The 15980-nt window shown below is 34.9% G+C and overlaps 1 protein-coding gene across 14 annotated transcripts in view; it reads right to left on the bottom strand.

Moving 5' to 3' along the window:
- Mycbp2 (MYC binding protein 2) overlaps positions 1 to 15980 on the bottom strand; it is a 222594-nt gene that overhangs the window by 58086 nt on the left and 148528 nt on the right. For 8 of the 14 annotated variants that reach the window (XM_076930602.1, XM_076930603.1, XM_076930607.1 and 5 more), the window contains 7 exons: positions 14105 to 14220; positions 11928 to 12025; positions 11154 to 11270; positions 9168 to 9308; positions 4148 to 4222; positions 1543 to 1767; positions 571 to 703 (listed from right to left, as the gene is read on the bottom strand). In XM_076930602.1, the coding sequence (XP_076786717.1) occupies positions 571 to 703; positions 1543 to 1767; positions 4148 to 4222; positions 9168 to 9308; positions 11154 to 11270; positions 11928 to 12025; positions 14105 to 14220 (905 nt within the window). The remainder of the gene's footprint in view (positions 1 to 570; positions 704 to 1542; positions 1768 to 4147; positions 4223 to 9167; positions 9309 to 11153; positions 11271 to 11927; positions 12026 to 14104; positions 14221 to 15980) is intronic. The other 6 variants (XM_076930606.1, XM_076930613.1, XM_076930616.1 and 3 more) reach the window with 4 other exon arrangements.

Genomic DNA, 15980 nt, shown 5'->3' with positions numbered 1-15980 from the left:
AGACATTGAGAAATAAAATTTGGTCACCATCAGCAAAAACAAAAGGGGTCAAGACAGAAATCTCAGTGATATCAATGTTGAAAAACAAAGCTGAAAGCTAACTCCAACAACAACAGAAAATGCACACAAAGATGCATTTATTCAACATTTCTTTCTTGAGAGAAAATTCAGCTAAATGAGATTTCCTCACACGATACTGAAATTGGTTTGAAAACTGCACTTCCAGCTCATGGTAGGAGTAAAACTTCAGGCCCAGACTTGCAGTGAGAGCGAGGCAGACAAATTAAAGGTAGCAGCACTAAAGCAAGTTGTTCTTGTTTTTAAACAGAAACACCTAACTATGTTCTCAGTATTCTTGTAATTTTTCTCCTTTATGGACATTCATTTAGTGCTCAAGTATTTTACAAGTCAATTTTGTTAGCTGTCAGATATTTAAACTTTTAGATTTTCCTTTACTTAAAAAAAATCAACATTCAAAAACCTCTTTAAGGAAAAGATAATGCAATAAACATGAAACGTATGTATACTCAAAGTTTAATGAACACAAATCACAAATTTAAGCCAACTTGCCATCTTCATGCCGTAGGTACTGGTTTCCGCCTCTGTCTCTAGCTAAGGACCATGCCTCTCCTTCATCACTCTCACAGAATTCTACCATGCTGTTCTTATCCAGCTGCACCCACGTACCTTCAGAATTGGTTACCTGGTACATAACAGAAAGCATGATTGATTGGCTTAGCTCTTTCAGGGCATCCAGGTTGAAAACCAATAAAAAGCTTAAGTGTTTCTGAACAATGTAATGATTCCAACACATTCCTATTGTGAAATTAATTTCTGAAATTAAGACCACAGCCTGAGGTAAGACAGAATTTAAAATGTCTGTGAAATACTTATTTAAACCTTTAATTAAAATAATATCTTTAAAGCACAAAGGTCATTTCTACATAATTTCAAGTATGCCCAAAACCCAAGGATTATTTTTTGGACCTAAAATGTCCTAACGAAGCATAGGCAGTATTCCTAGGTTATTGGTGCTTACAGTGTAATCTGAAATGACCCTGACCCTGAGAAATAGCATGACACACTACATCGTCAAGCTTATCTGCGGAGGCAAATGCCACAGTGGTCTAAAGAATAATTTTATTTGCTCAGGACTTCAGTGAGACCTATGAATGGGAACAAAGAAACGAAAACTTTTGAAGGGTCACATCTCCATAGCGATTCATAGAAAATATCTGAATGCTGACAACCCGTAACATACAGTTAAATAATGAGAAGCTAGATCCAAATGCAGAGCGTCTGTATCTACAATACAACTTAAATGTTAATATAAACAATTCAAATATGTTTTCACAAGATAATTATGAGGATAATTTTTTAAAGCACAGAATATTATGTTAGTGTTTCCAAACCAAGTAAACGTTAACAACATGAACATTTAAGACCCTGAGATGGAAATGACAATCTGGAAGAAAGTGATACTTGATTACATTACAATAAAAATGAGTATCAGAAAAGTCATGAAGCTACAAGAATCCATACCTCTCCCACTGCTTTGACTTTGTTTCCCAGAACTAACATTCCAATTGGGATACCTCTAAGGTTAGGGCAGCTTCTGATGTTGTGACCTGAAGGCCCCGTCTTCACTACCTTGTACACGCCTGGCCCGCCTCTCGAGAACGGCTGCTCTCGTTCTTGCATTGCTGCTTCCTGTGGGCAGCATGAGTTCACATCTTTGAAAAAGTCATCAGTATGAGTTTTAGGTTCCTGAAAAATTGAATAGGAAAAGAAAATAAACAAAATATATTCAACTACTACTTTCATAATCTCCATTAACAGTTTTTGGAGCAAGTCTACAAGATTTCCAATTAAGAATATATAATTAAAATAATAGCTAATACTACTACTACTAAAGAAACCATTCAATTTTAAACATTGATATTTAAAATAAATTTGAGGAGAAAAAACCATCAGGAATAGGAAGTTAACTGAATTTTTGTCTTCTGTACCTCCAAATTTGAGAACTACAGTACTATAGTCTAAGAAAGACTGCTCACAACATTTTAGCAAACCACACTATCAATGAAAATACCTTTCTGGATTTGCTAGACCAGCACTGTTCTATGACTTATCAATGCAGAAACAAAGGCATATTTTTAGTAGAGAGAAGAGACTGGCATTAAAGATACATTTTTAAAGATAATAAATTATTTCAACTTCTATACTAAAAAGTATTATCTCTAAATGAAAAGATTCTGCTCTGTATTTCCTGTTGAATGTCAATACTGTGATGAAATATTTCCTATGGAACAAACAGGGCAATATAGCAATGTGCACACACTAGGGTTCTTCTATTCCCACATTACTGTTCTCTTGTAGTGTTGATGATTTAACTCAGGTAAGTACTGAATTACAACTACACTTCTTTAAAAAAAAAAAAAAACCCTACTTTTAAATGTAGTAGTATGAACTCTGTGAATTGTATTTACATAAAGCTAGAAAATAACCATAGAGACACACATAAAATTAGGAAAAAATAAGAAGAGAGCTATATAAGTAATTATAATACTAGCATTATACATGATAAACTTTATAGCAGATTTTTACTTCTATAAGTATTTTAATATTAGCAGATATATATATTCAAGTAGACAATAGGCTATCAAAAATAAATATTGGAGCAAAAATATATGTAGATTCAAGAACTTATATGTACTTCAGTAATGTAATAAAAATTATTTGCTTTTTAATTGTTGTTTTGAGACTAAGTCTTGCTATGTAGTGCTGCCTGGCCAGTACCTAACAATTCTCTTTACTCAGCCTCCTAAGTGAAATGATTGCAGGTATATACCTATAATCTAGGCTCCTTACAAGAGACTTTGTAAACCAGCTGGTAGTAATGAAAGATCATAAATTCTTGCTGAAACAAATATATACTATGGCAATAATTTATTTACATTTATTATAATTGTACTTCATATATCACTGTTATTTACATATTGACAACTTATTTGAAATGAGACCATTAGTGACTCAAAAATACTAGATTTGTAAGTAAACTAAACTTAAATTAGGCATTCATATGATCAGATATATATTTATGTAAAAATCTGTATTTATTCTTCTTTAAATGTAAAAACATTAATTTAAATTAATTAAATTAACTTAATTATTGTACAAGTATAATGAGATATAAACTTTGAATAGTGCTAGTATAATCACAAGATTTTTAAATAAATATTTAAAGAATTCCTACTTCTCAATGGTAAACTTCAGTAAATATATTATGTCAGAGGAGGAAACTTTTGTGCTTTTTAAAGTTTCATATTGACATTAAAAATAACAGCAAAATGCACAATTTGAGCATGAAAAATACTTGAGTGTTACTCAATGATCTTGTGTCATTAATTCGATTTCCCAGTGATTGCGATCTCAAAGGCAGCACAGGGAGTAAGTCATGGCAGAGGAAATGATCCTGTCACCAAGGGCCAGGTATGAGAGCCTTAGGAAGACAGCTAAGATTTTATCTAATCATTGATGAAGCTATATAAAATAACTAGAAAAGAATGTATTTTTTTAAAAGATATAAAGTTCTTTTGTATTAAACCATATGAAAATAATTGGTGGACATAACTGTGCCTGTCATTCTTAAGTATCTTAAAATGTACAGGTTTTTTTCAACACAGAAATATGAGACTGGACACCAGACTATAAAATTGGTAAATTTTAATCATATATAATATATATTTTTATTTATTTGCTTATTTCGCATTCAATTCCCAACTCCTTATGTAAAATAAATATTCAAAAGGACAATTCAAAAGACCTGGCTGGGGCTGACTAGAGGCGTTTTAAGAGCACACCACCACTGCCTATGTAAGGTCATTCTGAACAAAGTAACTCAGAGCAAACAAACTGTTGGGAAAAGCCCTGCAGCTGGAAGCCCTTTGAGCGAGTGTCCCTTCATTTACAGCCAGAACACCCTGGAGGAAATGAGAGGGGAACTCAACTGCAGCACTTTGCACAGATCTTTCCCCCATAACTTTTCAGTTTACTAATTCTAAGCAAAGCCTCAAAGACAATGTAAATCCTGTTACACATGCTGAGACACCTCAAAAATGCTTATTGTTCCTTACAGTTAACTCACCTGGGGGGAAAAAGCTTTGGAAGTCCATGAAAATACGTCCAAATCCCTGACTCCTTGGCTAGCATTAAAGATATTCTGAGCAACAAAGTTTAAGAAAGAAAAATATCAACAAGGAAAGGGAACAGTGTATCACCTGCAGAAGATGCGTTCATAGTAACATTTTCTGAGCTCCAGCACCAATAAGAAATACAATTTTGCTAAAGTGAAACTGAAGCCACCTGAGTAAACCACACACCAAAGTTCTGAAAAACAAGGTTTTGTCAAAAGCTCTTCGTAGATGTAGTGTGTCATGCCATTTATTAACATCAAGAGTAGACTTTGCTGTTAAGGCTTAAGAGTCAGTGTAAGAAGGAAGCCTTGAAACCCTTAAATGAGAACATAATTTGTTCAAGCACAAATCTGCTTTATGACAGAAAACTATCTGTTGTTTTATGAAGATGTCAACAATGGAGACTACATAGAAAATGCAACTCTTACAAATAATGGCATGTATGTAAACCATAACTTTTAATATCAAAATTAAATTTAAAAAAACTTAACCCAAATGAAAAACAAATCATTAAAGTATTTCCTGCCTATGTAAGTAGAAAAAAAAAAAGAAGAAAAAGAAAGAAACACAAAGAAAGATATTAGGAAATGTTTCCAAAAACCACTTGAAATTCAAGAAAAGCATAAAGAACACAAGCTTAATTTTTTTATCAAAAGACAAATAACTGGTTCATCTCAAAGTTTAGGAAATCATAATCATTCAGGATTTCCATATTGAATTCCAAAGTATTTTGTTAAAGAACAATTAATTTATGATAACACGGTCCTATTTTTTACAAACATTCTAATAACAATTTATGTAATACATATTTTGCACAGATACATTGTACAGATACATCAACCTATACTTCATTTTACCTAAAACTCAAATATATTCAATAAGCAGCAACCATACAAATGTATTGCTTATGTAAAGACTGTGTTAACAGGTTATTCAAATGAGGCACTCAAATGTTAATTGAAGTATTTGTCACTGAAGACTTTAACATGAAAGAATTATTAAAATTCTTGACCACTTATGCCATTTTAGACAAAGAAAGGTGTTTGCTTCTATCTCTTTATTTCCTTAAAGTATGTGTGAGTGAATACAGAAACATATATATAGACACACATATACACGTTTATAAATAGTAATTATATAAGATAAAACATGTAAAATGAGTTCCTAGTAATGTGCGTGCAAATAAATTTAAAACAACATGGAAACCAAAGCCATTATCCCCTTAATTTTGGAGTGAATGGCCAATAGGTCATCTGTACTTAGGTAAAATGAAATCTTTACAAAGCACTTAAAAATGTCATTCTGAAGAAAAATGATGTATGTATATCATTGGTTGTTCAATGTATATGAAAATGTTTGTGTTTGTCAGTGGCTGTTCTCCCTGAGGAACAGTATAAATGCAGGCATTTGGACATAAAATATCAACATTTAAAAAGTATTTTTCACATTATTATATATTACTTTAATACTAAAAGTAACATGAAAAGCAATTGTTCAAAACAATGCAAATTGATTCAACATTAGAGAATAAATATGGTGATTCTTTACACTTCTATCTCTCTTTAATTTCATTGTACAAAATTGTTTGCTTAGTAACATGTACAATGATACTAAAAACTTTTAGCTAATACTATGGAAACAGACTGCCAGAGAAACAACTTTGTTTATTTTAATTATACATAAATTCTAATTTTATACACTGTGCTTTAGTTCCTATAATTGCAGAAAACTCTCAGACTACTGTAAATTTAATTATTTATTAAGTATTAAGACATTTACCAAATAGAAATTAGTTTTATTTTGAAGATTTAGGAATATTTCATCTAATCATATGAATATTTATCAAAATAGTAATTTATCTAAAGTCTCAATTTCTGATTATTACAAAAGATAAATTAAATTTCCATACTATATAACTTCAAAGATTAATATGGCACAACACAGAGATACATACACAATAATTTAAATTACTTTTCTTAAATCCTATTTTAAAAATATTTTTTCTGAAGAATTAGAATATTAATGCATATTAGAAACCTTGCTAAATTAACAAGCAATAAAGTTCAATTCTGTGGTAAGTTTCTCCAGGCACAGAAGACTTTACATAAGTTAGTTCCTGCTGAATTAAATAATGACTTAATATTATTAACATTAAAAACATGCTACTTATACAAATAAAGACAAGCGCACTCACAGACTAAAACAAGGAAATCTGAAGGATGTCAAACCGACACTGCTAGATGTTATTAAGCACTTCAAGAGAATGTCTATAAAATGCAAGAAATATTTGCAAAATATCAACAAGTGATACTACAAGGGACTCAAAAGACAGCAAATCGTCTCTTAAATCTATCCAAATACTTAATACTCCTAACTTTTGAATATCAGCATCCTTTCTTTAGGTGAACAACAATTAGACTAGATAGAAAGCGATCTATATAAGTGCACAAATATGTTCACCTCATTGCCTCTACCTCTACAAGAATTCAGAACACACTAGCTTTCCTTGGTATAAAATCTCTTTTCTACTCAATATTCCTTACAATGTATATTTACCATTTTTTGACAAAATACATGAAGATTAGGTATGTAAGTTTTAAGTCTTGAAAACTCATTTTAAAATGTTTTGTAGTTTTGTTTTTGTTTTTAATTTTTTGATGTAGGGTTTCTTTTTGTGTAGCATTGGATGTCCTGGAACTTGCTCTGTAGACCAGGCTGGCCTTGAATTTTAGAAAGTTGCCTGTCTCTGCCTCCTGAGAGCTGGGATTAAAGGCATGAGTCACCACCATCTTCAATGTCATATGATAGCTCTTTAACGTCACATGCATCTCTCTTTACTTACATTTTCCAAGATGTATAAAATTATGTTGTAACTAACTTTATAGCAGTGGCTTTCATCCTTTCGGTCACTATTCCTTTGTGGGCCACATGTCAGATATCCCACATATCAGATATTTATACTATGATTTATAAAAGTAAAATTACAGTTATAAAGTGGCAAATGAATTAATTTTATGGTTGGGGGGGTCACCAAAACATGAGGAACTATATTAAAGTGTTTCAACATTAGGAAGGCTGACAACTACTGCCTTATGGTTTTCAAATTACATAAGTTAATTTATTAACTTTTATTTTTATATTGTGTACTGTCAATGTGTCTATATGTATAAGCTCAGGTGACATCCTCAGAACCATTGTCTTTCACCTTTGAGGCAGGCCTGGAGATGCCCCCGCTATGCCTCCCCAGAGCTAGGGTTTGCGCACTAACCAGTTTGCTCTGAATTTTATGTGAGTGCTAGAGATTAAATTCAGGACCTCCCACAAGGAAAGACTTTACATTTTTAACTATCTCCTCATAGAACTTCACTTTAAAAACCTTAATTGATTGATTTACTTTCCAAATATGTTATAATAATCATTTACATTTAATCAATAGTATTACAAATACTCATACCTACTTAAATTGGCAGTTTATCCTAAGTAGTAATGATGTGAATAATATTTCTATTACTTTGAATTAGACTACTTTAATTTCCTCCTTTTTCTTCACATTTGCCTTAGATATTATCTCCTAAGTTAAGCTATTAAACAGCTTATTACAAAGCATCTTACTGAATTATGTAATAGTTTACCATTTTGTAACTATACTTACACTTATCTCTTCATTTTACCAAGGTGTATTAACATAAAAACATACACTCTGGAATCACACCAAGTGGGTGGGGCTCTAGTACCAGTTCCACTAACACTCAAAATCTTGGAAAAATGAGAACAATACATTTAACAGGACAGTGTCACAATAAGAATGACATGACACAAACAAAGCACACATATATGAGAGAAATTATTTTAAGCAGAATGATTATACCAGACAAAAACACTCAACTTAGATATCAGGCAATACTGAAAGACTACTATGAGTAAATTACAAAATTTAATACTGTAGAAACAACAACTATAAGTGACAATCCTTAATTAGTCCGTACCACTAAGGAGCTTAAACTGGAAATCAATCAATCAATCTCTCTCTCTCTCTCTCTCTCTCTCTCTCTCTCTCTCTCTCTCTCTCTCTTCCCCCCCTCACACACAAACACACACACACACATACTTACACACAAATAGGTTGAAGACAAATAAAGGAAACTAAATTCAATGAATAGTTGTAAAGAGAAAATTAAGCCCTTTCCACTCTTACAATATGCAACTTAAAAAAAAAAAAAAAGAAAGAAAAAGGGAAGCCTAATATTCACAGTACCTAATATTCATAGTACCTAATATTCACAATACCTAATTTTCACAGTACCTTTCTGCTTTCTACCATCCTGACAACTAGTTGTCGATTTCCAAGTATTTGATACCAATGCAACTTAGTAATGCCATAGGTACACTTAGTGAAGAAGGAAAGTTAATTTAAAGTAATACCTTCATGTCAGCACTCTACTAAACACTGACTTAAGCACTCTACTGCAGTATGAAGGAACTCTAATGATTCTCAGTCTAAGAGTTACTATTGCTAGATACAAGTCTTATATCAACACAACAGTACCATAAATCAAAACAAAGGACCCAGAGGTAGACATAACACATAAATAACTTCAAAATGCCAACATAACAAATCCACATTTATACTTGTTTCTGAATGATAGTAATTCTAGTTTCTTAATTATTGGGTGAAATTAATTTTAAATATCAGTGTAAGAAAAAAATGTAAGCATTTTAATTTCTTACTTCTTTGAAAGGAATTCAGTATGTTTGGTTTTAATCTGTTACTTACTGACAGATCAAAATAAGCATTAGGAGCCTATCCCTGCCAAATCCCACTTTCATTCTACTGAAGCCCTTAAGCATTCAAGCACTTTTGAAGTCAAGGTGATATAGGTACGAATTACCTCAGAACTGAAAAGCCTTAATTAAAGAAAGATCTATAATGAAGTACAACTCTCATGCTTTTAAAAACCATCTTTCACTTACGTCAACAGGGACCAGAAGGCTCTTGCCAAGATGTTGGTTAAAAGAGAGGCACCAGGCTTCAGTATAACCGTTCATGTTAGGAACATACTTCTTTATTGTCTCTTCATTCAGTCTCAACCACACGCCATCATCATTGTGGATCTAAGGGAAGAAGAAACCAAACAAGCTTGCCTCCCTGTAAGCACCAGGGAGCTAGTGGGGACTGAAAATGAGCAAAGCAGGTAAGGAGGGGTGGAAGTGCAGATTTTACATCTGTTTTAGAAGATAAATGTGTGAGAACTTGTAGCAAGGAATATCAAAGTAGCATGATCATTTTCATGGTGACATGGTGAAAGCAACTTCTCTCATGAATTAGAAGTACAAGGAAATCACTCTTAAGATAAACAATCTAACAGCAAAATTAGTCATTCCTCAAAATAACATGTCTTTTACTCAGGCTACTTGGCATTCAACTATCAGTCATGCAGAAAAACTTCTCCAGCCACCTGCCATAACTTTCTAAATGATATCTCTTTTTAATAGGTTTGTATAAATAATTATGTTTATCTAAATTTTATTCTAGGCTACTGGTGTCAGAAATCATGAGTAGAATTTTACTTAACGCACTATTCATAGTAGTCCTATGAAACTCCAGTCAGGAATGCGTTATTTCTTTTGGAGTTGTTGACAAGTGATCCAAAGAACTCCAAATATTATTAGGCTATTGCCAATGTTCTTGGTGACCACCTGGAAATTGACAGTAAGACCCTATTGCTGAGGAGATCATGCACGTGTCTCATAGAACACAGAGCTATCAAAGCTGGTGCTCACCTGGAAGCTTCATCACTAGTGCTACCTCTCATAGTGTTGGAAGGTACTATGCACACTACCAGAGGAGAAAAGGAATAACCAGTCTTACCCAGCTGTAGCACGATTGTCTAGACCATTGTCTGTGACTAGATAGGTTACAGGCTCTAGGAGAGAGTGTACCATACTAGATGACATAGTATTAAACTGATGCCTAACTGACCTATAGATACAAGCACATCTACCCAACCTCAGTAGCTTCTTCTTCTTTCTTTCTCTCTCTTTTTTTCAGAACATGATGATTAACAGTTATATCTGTTCAAGATGCCGAGAAGAGACCGCTCAGTCTGAAATGGGTCATCTATAGCACATTCCCTCTGACCAAGTCTCAGGAATCATTTAGGAAGATGGTCAGGAGGAATCATAAGGGTCAGAGGTTGTAGACAATGACAAGGACCAGTGTTTTCTGGCCACAACAGTGCAGTTGACACACAAGAACTGATGGTGGTTGAGAAAGCATTAACAAGACCTTCACGAGTTCGAGACAGACAAAAATCTTAGCATGGAGAATGGTCCCACACCCCATCTAAGAAACTACTGGCAACTGGTAGTTTCTGGAAGAGGAGAGTCAGTTATGTTTAAGGGTACAGCCCTTGGCAGTGGAACTCCTTCCAGTGAAGACCATAAAGAGAGTTTAGGACCAGCACAGCTTGGCCTTGATGGGTTAAAAGAACAAAAGAAGGGCTACAGTGATGACTTACTGGTGAAGAGCACTGGCTGCCCTTACAGATGTCCTGGGTTTGATTCCCGGCACCTACTTAATGTCTCAAAACTACCTGCAACTTCAGTTCCCTCAGATCTGATGCTCTCCTCTGACCTCCACAGGTGCACACAGTACAGAGACATACATGCAGGCAAAATGCCCCCACACATAAAATGATTAAAATAATAATAAAAAAGCAGAAAGAAGACACAGGGTAGGCTGGGAAGGGGAGATGTATTTGGGAGGAGTTGCTGGAGGGAATGAATATGATTAAAATACTTTGTAAGAAAATACTCAAAGAACTGATAAAAAATTAGATAAAACAGTTCCTAAACGGTTTAGAACCCAATAACATTAAAACATAGTTTCCTTGTTATTCAAATATTACAAAAGATTTTCTGTCCAAAATAAGTTACTCATATTAATTTATTAATTACCTCATCAATAAAAGTGATAGTTCCATTGACTTTCACTATTCCAATCTGCTCGCTCTGAAGGGAAGGATGGCTCCGGATGCGGAGACCAGCACTGTCCTTGGCCACAAACTTTCGAATCTGAGAAAAGAACAGATTTGACAGTGACAGAGAAAACACAGACTCTACATTTCCTACTCAGAAATGAGCAAGCCAACAGAGCGGAAGAAGCAGTCTCAGTTTCCCCACAGTCCTCTGTAGCTGCTTTCCTTCAAACAGCAATACAAGTATGCTGAAGAATATTTGATATCAATGTTATTAGTATATTTTTGATTTCCCACTTTAAGTACTGAAGATATTTAACAGAAATATAAAAGTGACTTTTTAGAAGGATAAGATATAAATTACATTATCATAGTTTTAATGGTTTACTCAAATTCTTTCAGCTAGTTTTTAGATATAAGAAAATTAATGTTTCTTTTAATGATGCAGAATGTTTTAACTTTGAATTCTCACATGTAATTTCAGTAGAATTTTTGTTAATATTAAACTTTTAACATAACAATGTACAGAACACTTAAAACAATAAAAAGTGTATAGAGAAGCTAAAAACCCAAAATTGTACAATTTGAGAGGAATAATTCTTATAAACTGCTCTTCAGATTGATTTAGGGATTCTGGAAATTAAAATACTGCAATAAATCATGTAAAATATTAGTTATCTGAGAGCTACTTTGTGCCTCAAATGACAATTTTAAATCTCTGACCAATTCCACTTTTGATTTGTCCTACCCTGACCTTATTTGGCTGAGGGTCAACCTTCGGCTTGACTAGCTGAGTTCCTGGTGGAATCATTCCTTTTGGTGGATCTTTTACTTTTACTTCAAGGCCAGCATCTGTAAGAAAAGTAGTGCAATTAACATTTGACTACAAAGTGAAAGGACTGTGAAATGTAGCCACATCATAGGCTATTTTATTTTTTATTTACGTATATGGTTTTCTTACCACCATGTCTGTCTGGTCACCCCCTCCATGCCTGATGCCTGCAGAGGCCACAGCAGGGTGTTCCATCCCCTGGGACTGGAATTCTATGTGTTGTAAGCTAACACGTAGGTGCTCAGAAGGGAGACTGAGTGCTCTGAAAGTGCATTTGGTGCCCTTAATTGCTATGTCACCTCTCCATTCCTACATTATAGACGATCTTAAACAATTAAGACAAATATCTGCATTTTGCTTTTTTTTTTTTTTTTTTTTTTTTTAAAAAAAAGGTGGTTTATGCCAAATGGGAAAAATGGAAAAAAAAATTAAAATACCTGAGAGGTCCTGAAATTGACAAAGAGCATTTTACAACATTTGCCTAAGTGTTTAAAGTGAAGGAGAGGCTCCTGTTATTTAGTAGAAGCACACAGAATTATCATTAACATAATAATAATAGTAATAATTCTCATCATAATCATAAAGCATGGCTTTCTGACACGTGCTATGAATAGCACAGCAACAGGTGTGAACACTACTCATGTGCTGCAATGGAAGCTCTGTGCCTGACAGCAGGGCATGCATGGATGAGGGCATGAGGCCCAGATGGCAGTGTGAGAACACAATAGATAAGAGATACAGTCCTCATGCTGGGCCACTCAGTGCTCTTACATGTGGCAATGTTTTCATGTATGAGACTGGAATGATAGACAATACTATCAATCTTATATTAGGAGAATTAAATGACGTAAAATATCTACCCAACAATGTACATGTATTAAATATTCAACAACATTAGCTATTATTATTATCTGCCCTTGTCTGTGGCCAAGAAAGGTCCCAGATTGAAGACAGCTTGGAAAAAGGCTGAGTTAGAACAAAAAAATAGAAGTGAATAGAAAAGCAAAGGGATGAGTCTACATAAACGTGAGCCCATCTCACCTTAAATACACAACAGTATGTTCACTCACTTGGTAGGAGATTGAAGACTCTACTAAAGTCATTTCTAACATCCAGTACTTTTATTTTTTTTAAGTAAAGTCTACAATTCATTATGGTATTTTTTTCTTTTTTCATATTCAAAATAGATTCTTCTTTCATACAATACATCCCAACCACAGTTTCCCCTCTCTCCATCCCTTCTAGCTCCCCCACGTCCCCTCTCCATATCCATTTCCCCTCCATGTTCTCTTCAGAAAAGTGCAGGCCTCCAAACCAGGACAGCCAAACAGTACAAACAAGAGAGAATAAGACAAAGCAAAAGCCCTCATATGGAGGCTGGACAAGGCAACCTAATAGAAGGGAGAGTCCCAAGAGCAGGCAAGAGTCAGAGACAACAGCCACTCCCACCGTTGAGTCCCACACACACTCTAAGCTAACGGCCCTAACAAACTGTTTTGTTGTTTCCCTCCCACTCCCCATTTTGCTCTCCCTTTTGAAAATAAAGCAGACTGTGTGGAAAAGGCTACGAACCAAAGTCTCTGGTGTCACAGTTTGTATGCTGGATTTCATACTCCATACACCTAAGGAAAAGAGCACCTAAGAAGAAGTTTCTTCAAAACTAGTGAGAAATAAAATCTTTTAAATAACAATATCTGCTAAGCAGCCACTCTATGGCAGACACTGATCTACACCAGATCACCTGGGAAATAGACAGATCTGCTCCTTCCAGGTGAAGATGATTGATGGGGTTGCAGCAGGGCGGTTGTGGGTGGGGGTGTGACATACACAGGATAACGCAGGGATAAGGAGGGCATCACACCTCATTGATACACTAGAAAAGGGGAAGAGCTCACAACAGCCCCAATGAATGATCACATACCATAAATCATCCTCACATAGTATGATCTTTGCAATGTACTAATGCAATACTCATTCTGAAGGAGGAAATGAAGTCACAAAGAAGTTATAAAACCTATTTGTATGTATGTCACAAATAATACAAGGATGATTTTAATTCTAGTTTATTGCAGCAACGTATTACTTAAAGCTATATTTACCTATTTCGATGCCATCAATGGTCACATGAACAGTGTAGAGCCCGATAGCCCCTGGTGTCCAGTTTGCACAGTAGGTCCCATCATTATTGACACGAATAAGCATATTTTCACTGGGTCTGAATAAAAAGTGGGTAGCAAAAAATTCACTTTTGGTTATGCAGTTAACATCATTTACTACTTCAGTGACAACATGTCTGTATCACACATAGCACCTGTGTGACTAACAACTGACTTTCACTCTTTCCCTTCAGCCCCATGACTTCTCCTGCCCACTTTCAGCTGATAATGATTTCACGTTTCCCTTCTGTGACAACAGAAACTACAATCTCCATCAAGTAATCATATTGGGAAAACAAGATTGCTTCATTTTCTCCAGGGTTACAATGGAAGGAACAGTGGCTCTTATCTAGAGCCAGGTTTCTCGATGTGAACTTGGTTCCCCACAGCCTCACTTTCTCTCACATATCACTTTTTTCTCCTACTCTACTAGGCCCTTTTATTACTAGAAAACACTTTACAATTTTCCCCCTTACTTCTCCTTCCTCGGCTGTCTCTTAGCAGCATCTGCTAGCTGGTCCTGCTCCCTCTCCTGAACACTGTCTACTTGCTTCTGACCTGCTCTTGGCTTTCCTCTTCCTTGTCAGTCACCTTCCTCCAGTACTCTGCTGGCGTCTCTTCTTCCGGTGCTCTTTAGTTCATGGAACACCCAGGGTTTGATACCCACATTCATTTTCTGAATCACCCTTTTACCTGACCAACTATTGCCATCCATTAATGTTAAGTACCGTTTATACATCGACAACTCCCACATGCACTTTTCCTTGAACTTTAAACTTTTGCAGCTGCACAGCTATATCTCTGCTTAAATATGAAGTATCTGAGAAGTAATTTGAAATTTCAATCTCAACATATTTAACAAAAAGCTCCTATTTCCTACTAATTAGCACATACCTTACAGAGCAATACATCGAAGAACATAAATATCTATATCTGATCATTCCTAGGACTTCTTGATCGTCGTAAAAATTATGGTATCTATACTAGCAGTTAGTCAATACTTTATATAACAATTTTAGTTTCTTAAGCTAAAAAACAAGTTTTTGTCATAACTGCTTGACTTGATCATTTCTGTGAAAAAGTAGCTAAACACAATGAGTAAAGTTGTGTTGTAGTAACTTTTATAAGAACAAGCAAAGCAGCAGGTAAAATTTGGTCTGTGAATCAAAATTGGCAGAAATCTGTTTTATATGGCTACTAAAGACAGCTGCTAAAGACAAAAAACAATCTGTTGCCATTTTTTAAAAATATGTTTTTGCTCCCGTTCCCTCTTCTTAGAAGGACTGAAACATCCACACTTTGGTCATCTTTCTTCTTGAGCTTCACGTGGTCTCTGAATTGAATCTCGGGTATTCTGAGCTTTTGGGCTAATATCCACTATCAGTGAGTGCATACCATGTGTGTTCTTTTGTGACTGGGTTATCTCACTCAGGATGAAATCTTCTAGTTCCATTCATTTGCCTAAGAATTTCATGAATTCATTGTTTTTAATATCTGAGTAGTACTCCATGTGTAAATGTACCACATTTCCGTATCCATTCCTCTGTTGGAGGACATCTGGGTTGTTTCCAGCTTCTGGCTCTTATAAATAAGGCTGCACAGTGGAACATAGTGGAACATGTGTCCTTGTTATATGCTGGAGCATCTTTTGGGTATATGCCCAGGAGTGGTAGAGCTGGATCCTCAGGTAATACTATGTCCAATTTTCTGAGGAACCTCCAGATTGATTTCCAGAGTAGTTATACCATCTTGCAATCCCACCAACAATGGAGGAATGTTCCTCTTTCTCCACATCCTTGCCAGCATCTGCTGTCACCTG

The sequence above is a fragment of the Arvicanthis niloticus genome, chromosome 3 (genome assembly GCF_011762505.2).
Source record: "Arvicanthis niloticus isolate mArvNil1 chromosome 3, mArvNil1.pat.X, whole genome shotgun sequence".
NCBI classification, from domain to species: Eukaryota; Metazoa; Chordata; class Mammalia; order Rodentia; family Muridae; genus Arvicanthis; species Arvicanthis niloticus.
Note: the sequence above shows the minus strand (reverse complement) of the source record. Positions and strands in the feature narration are given on the sequence as shown.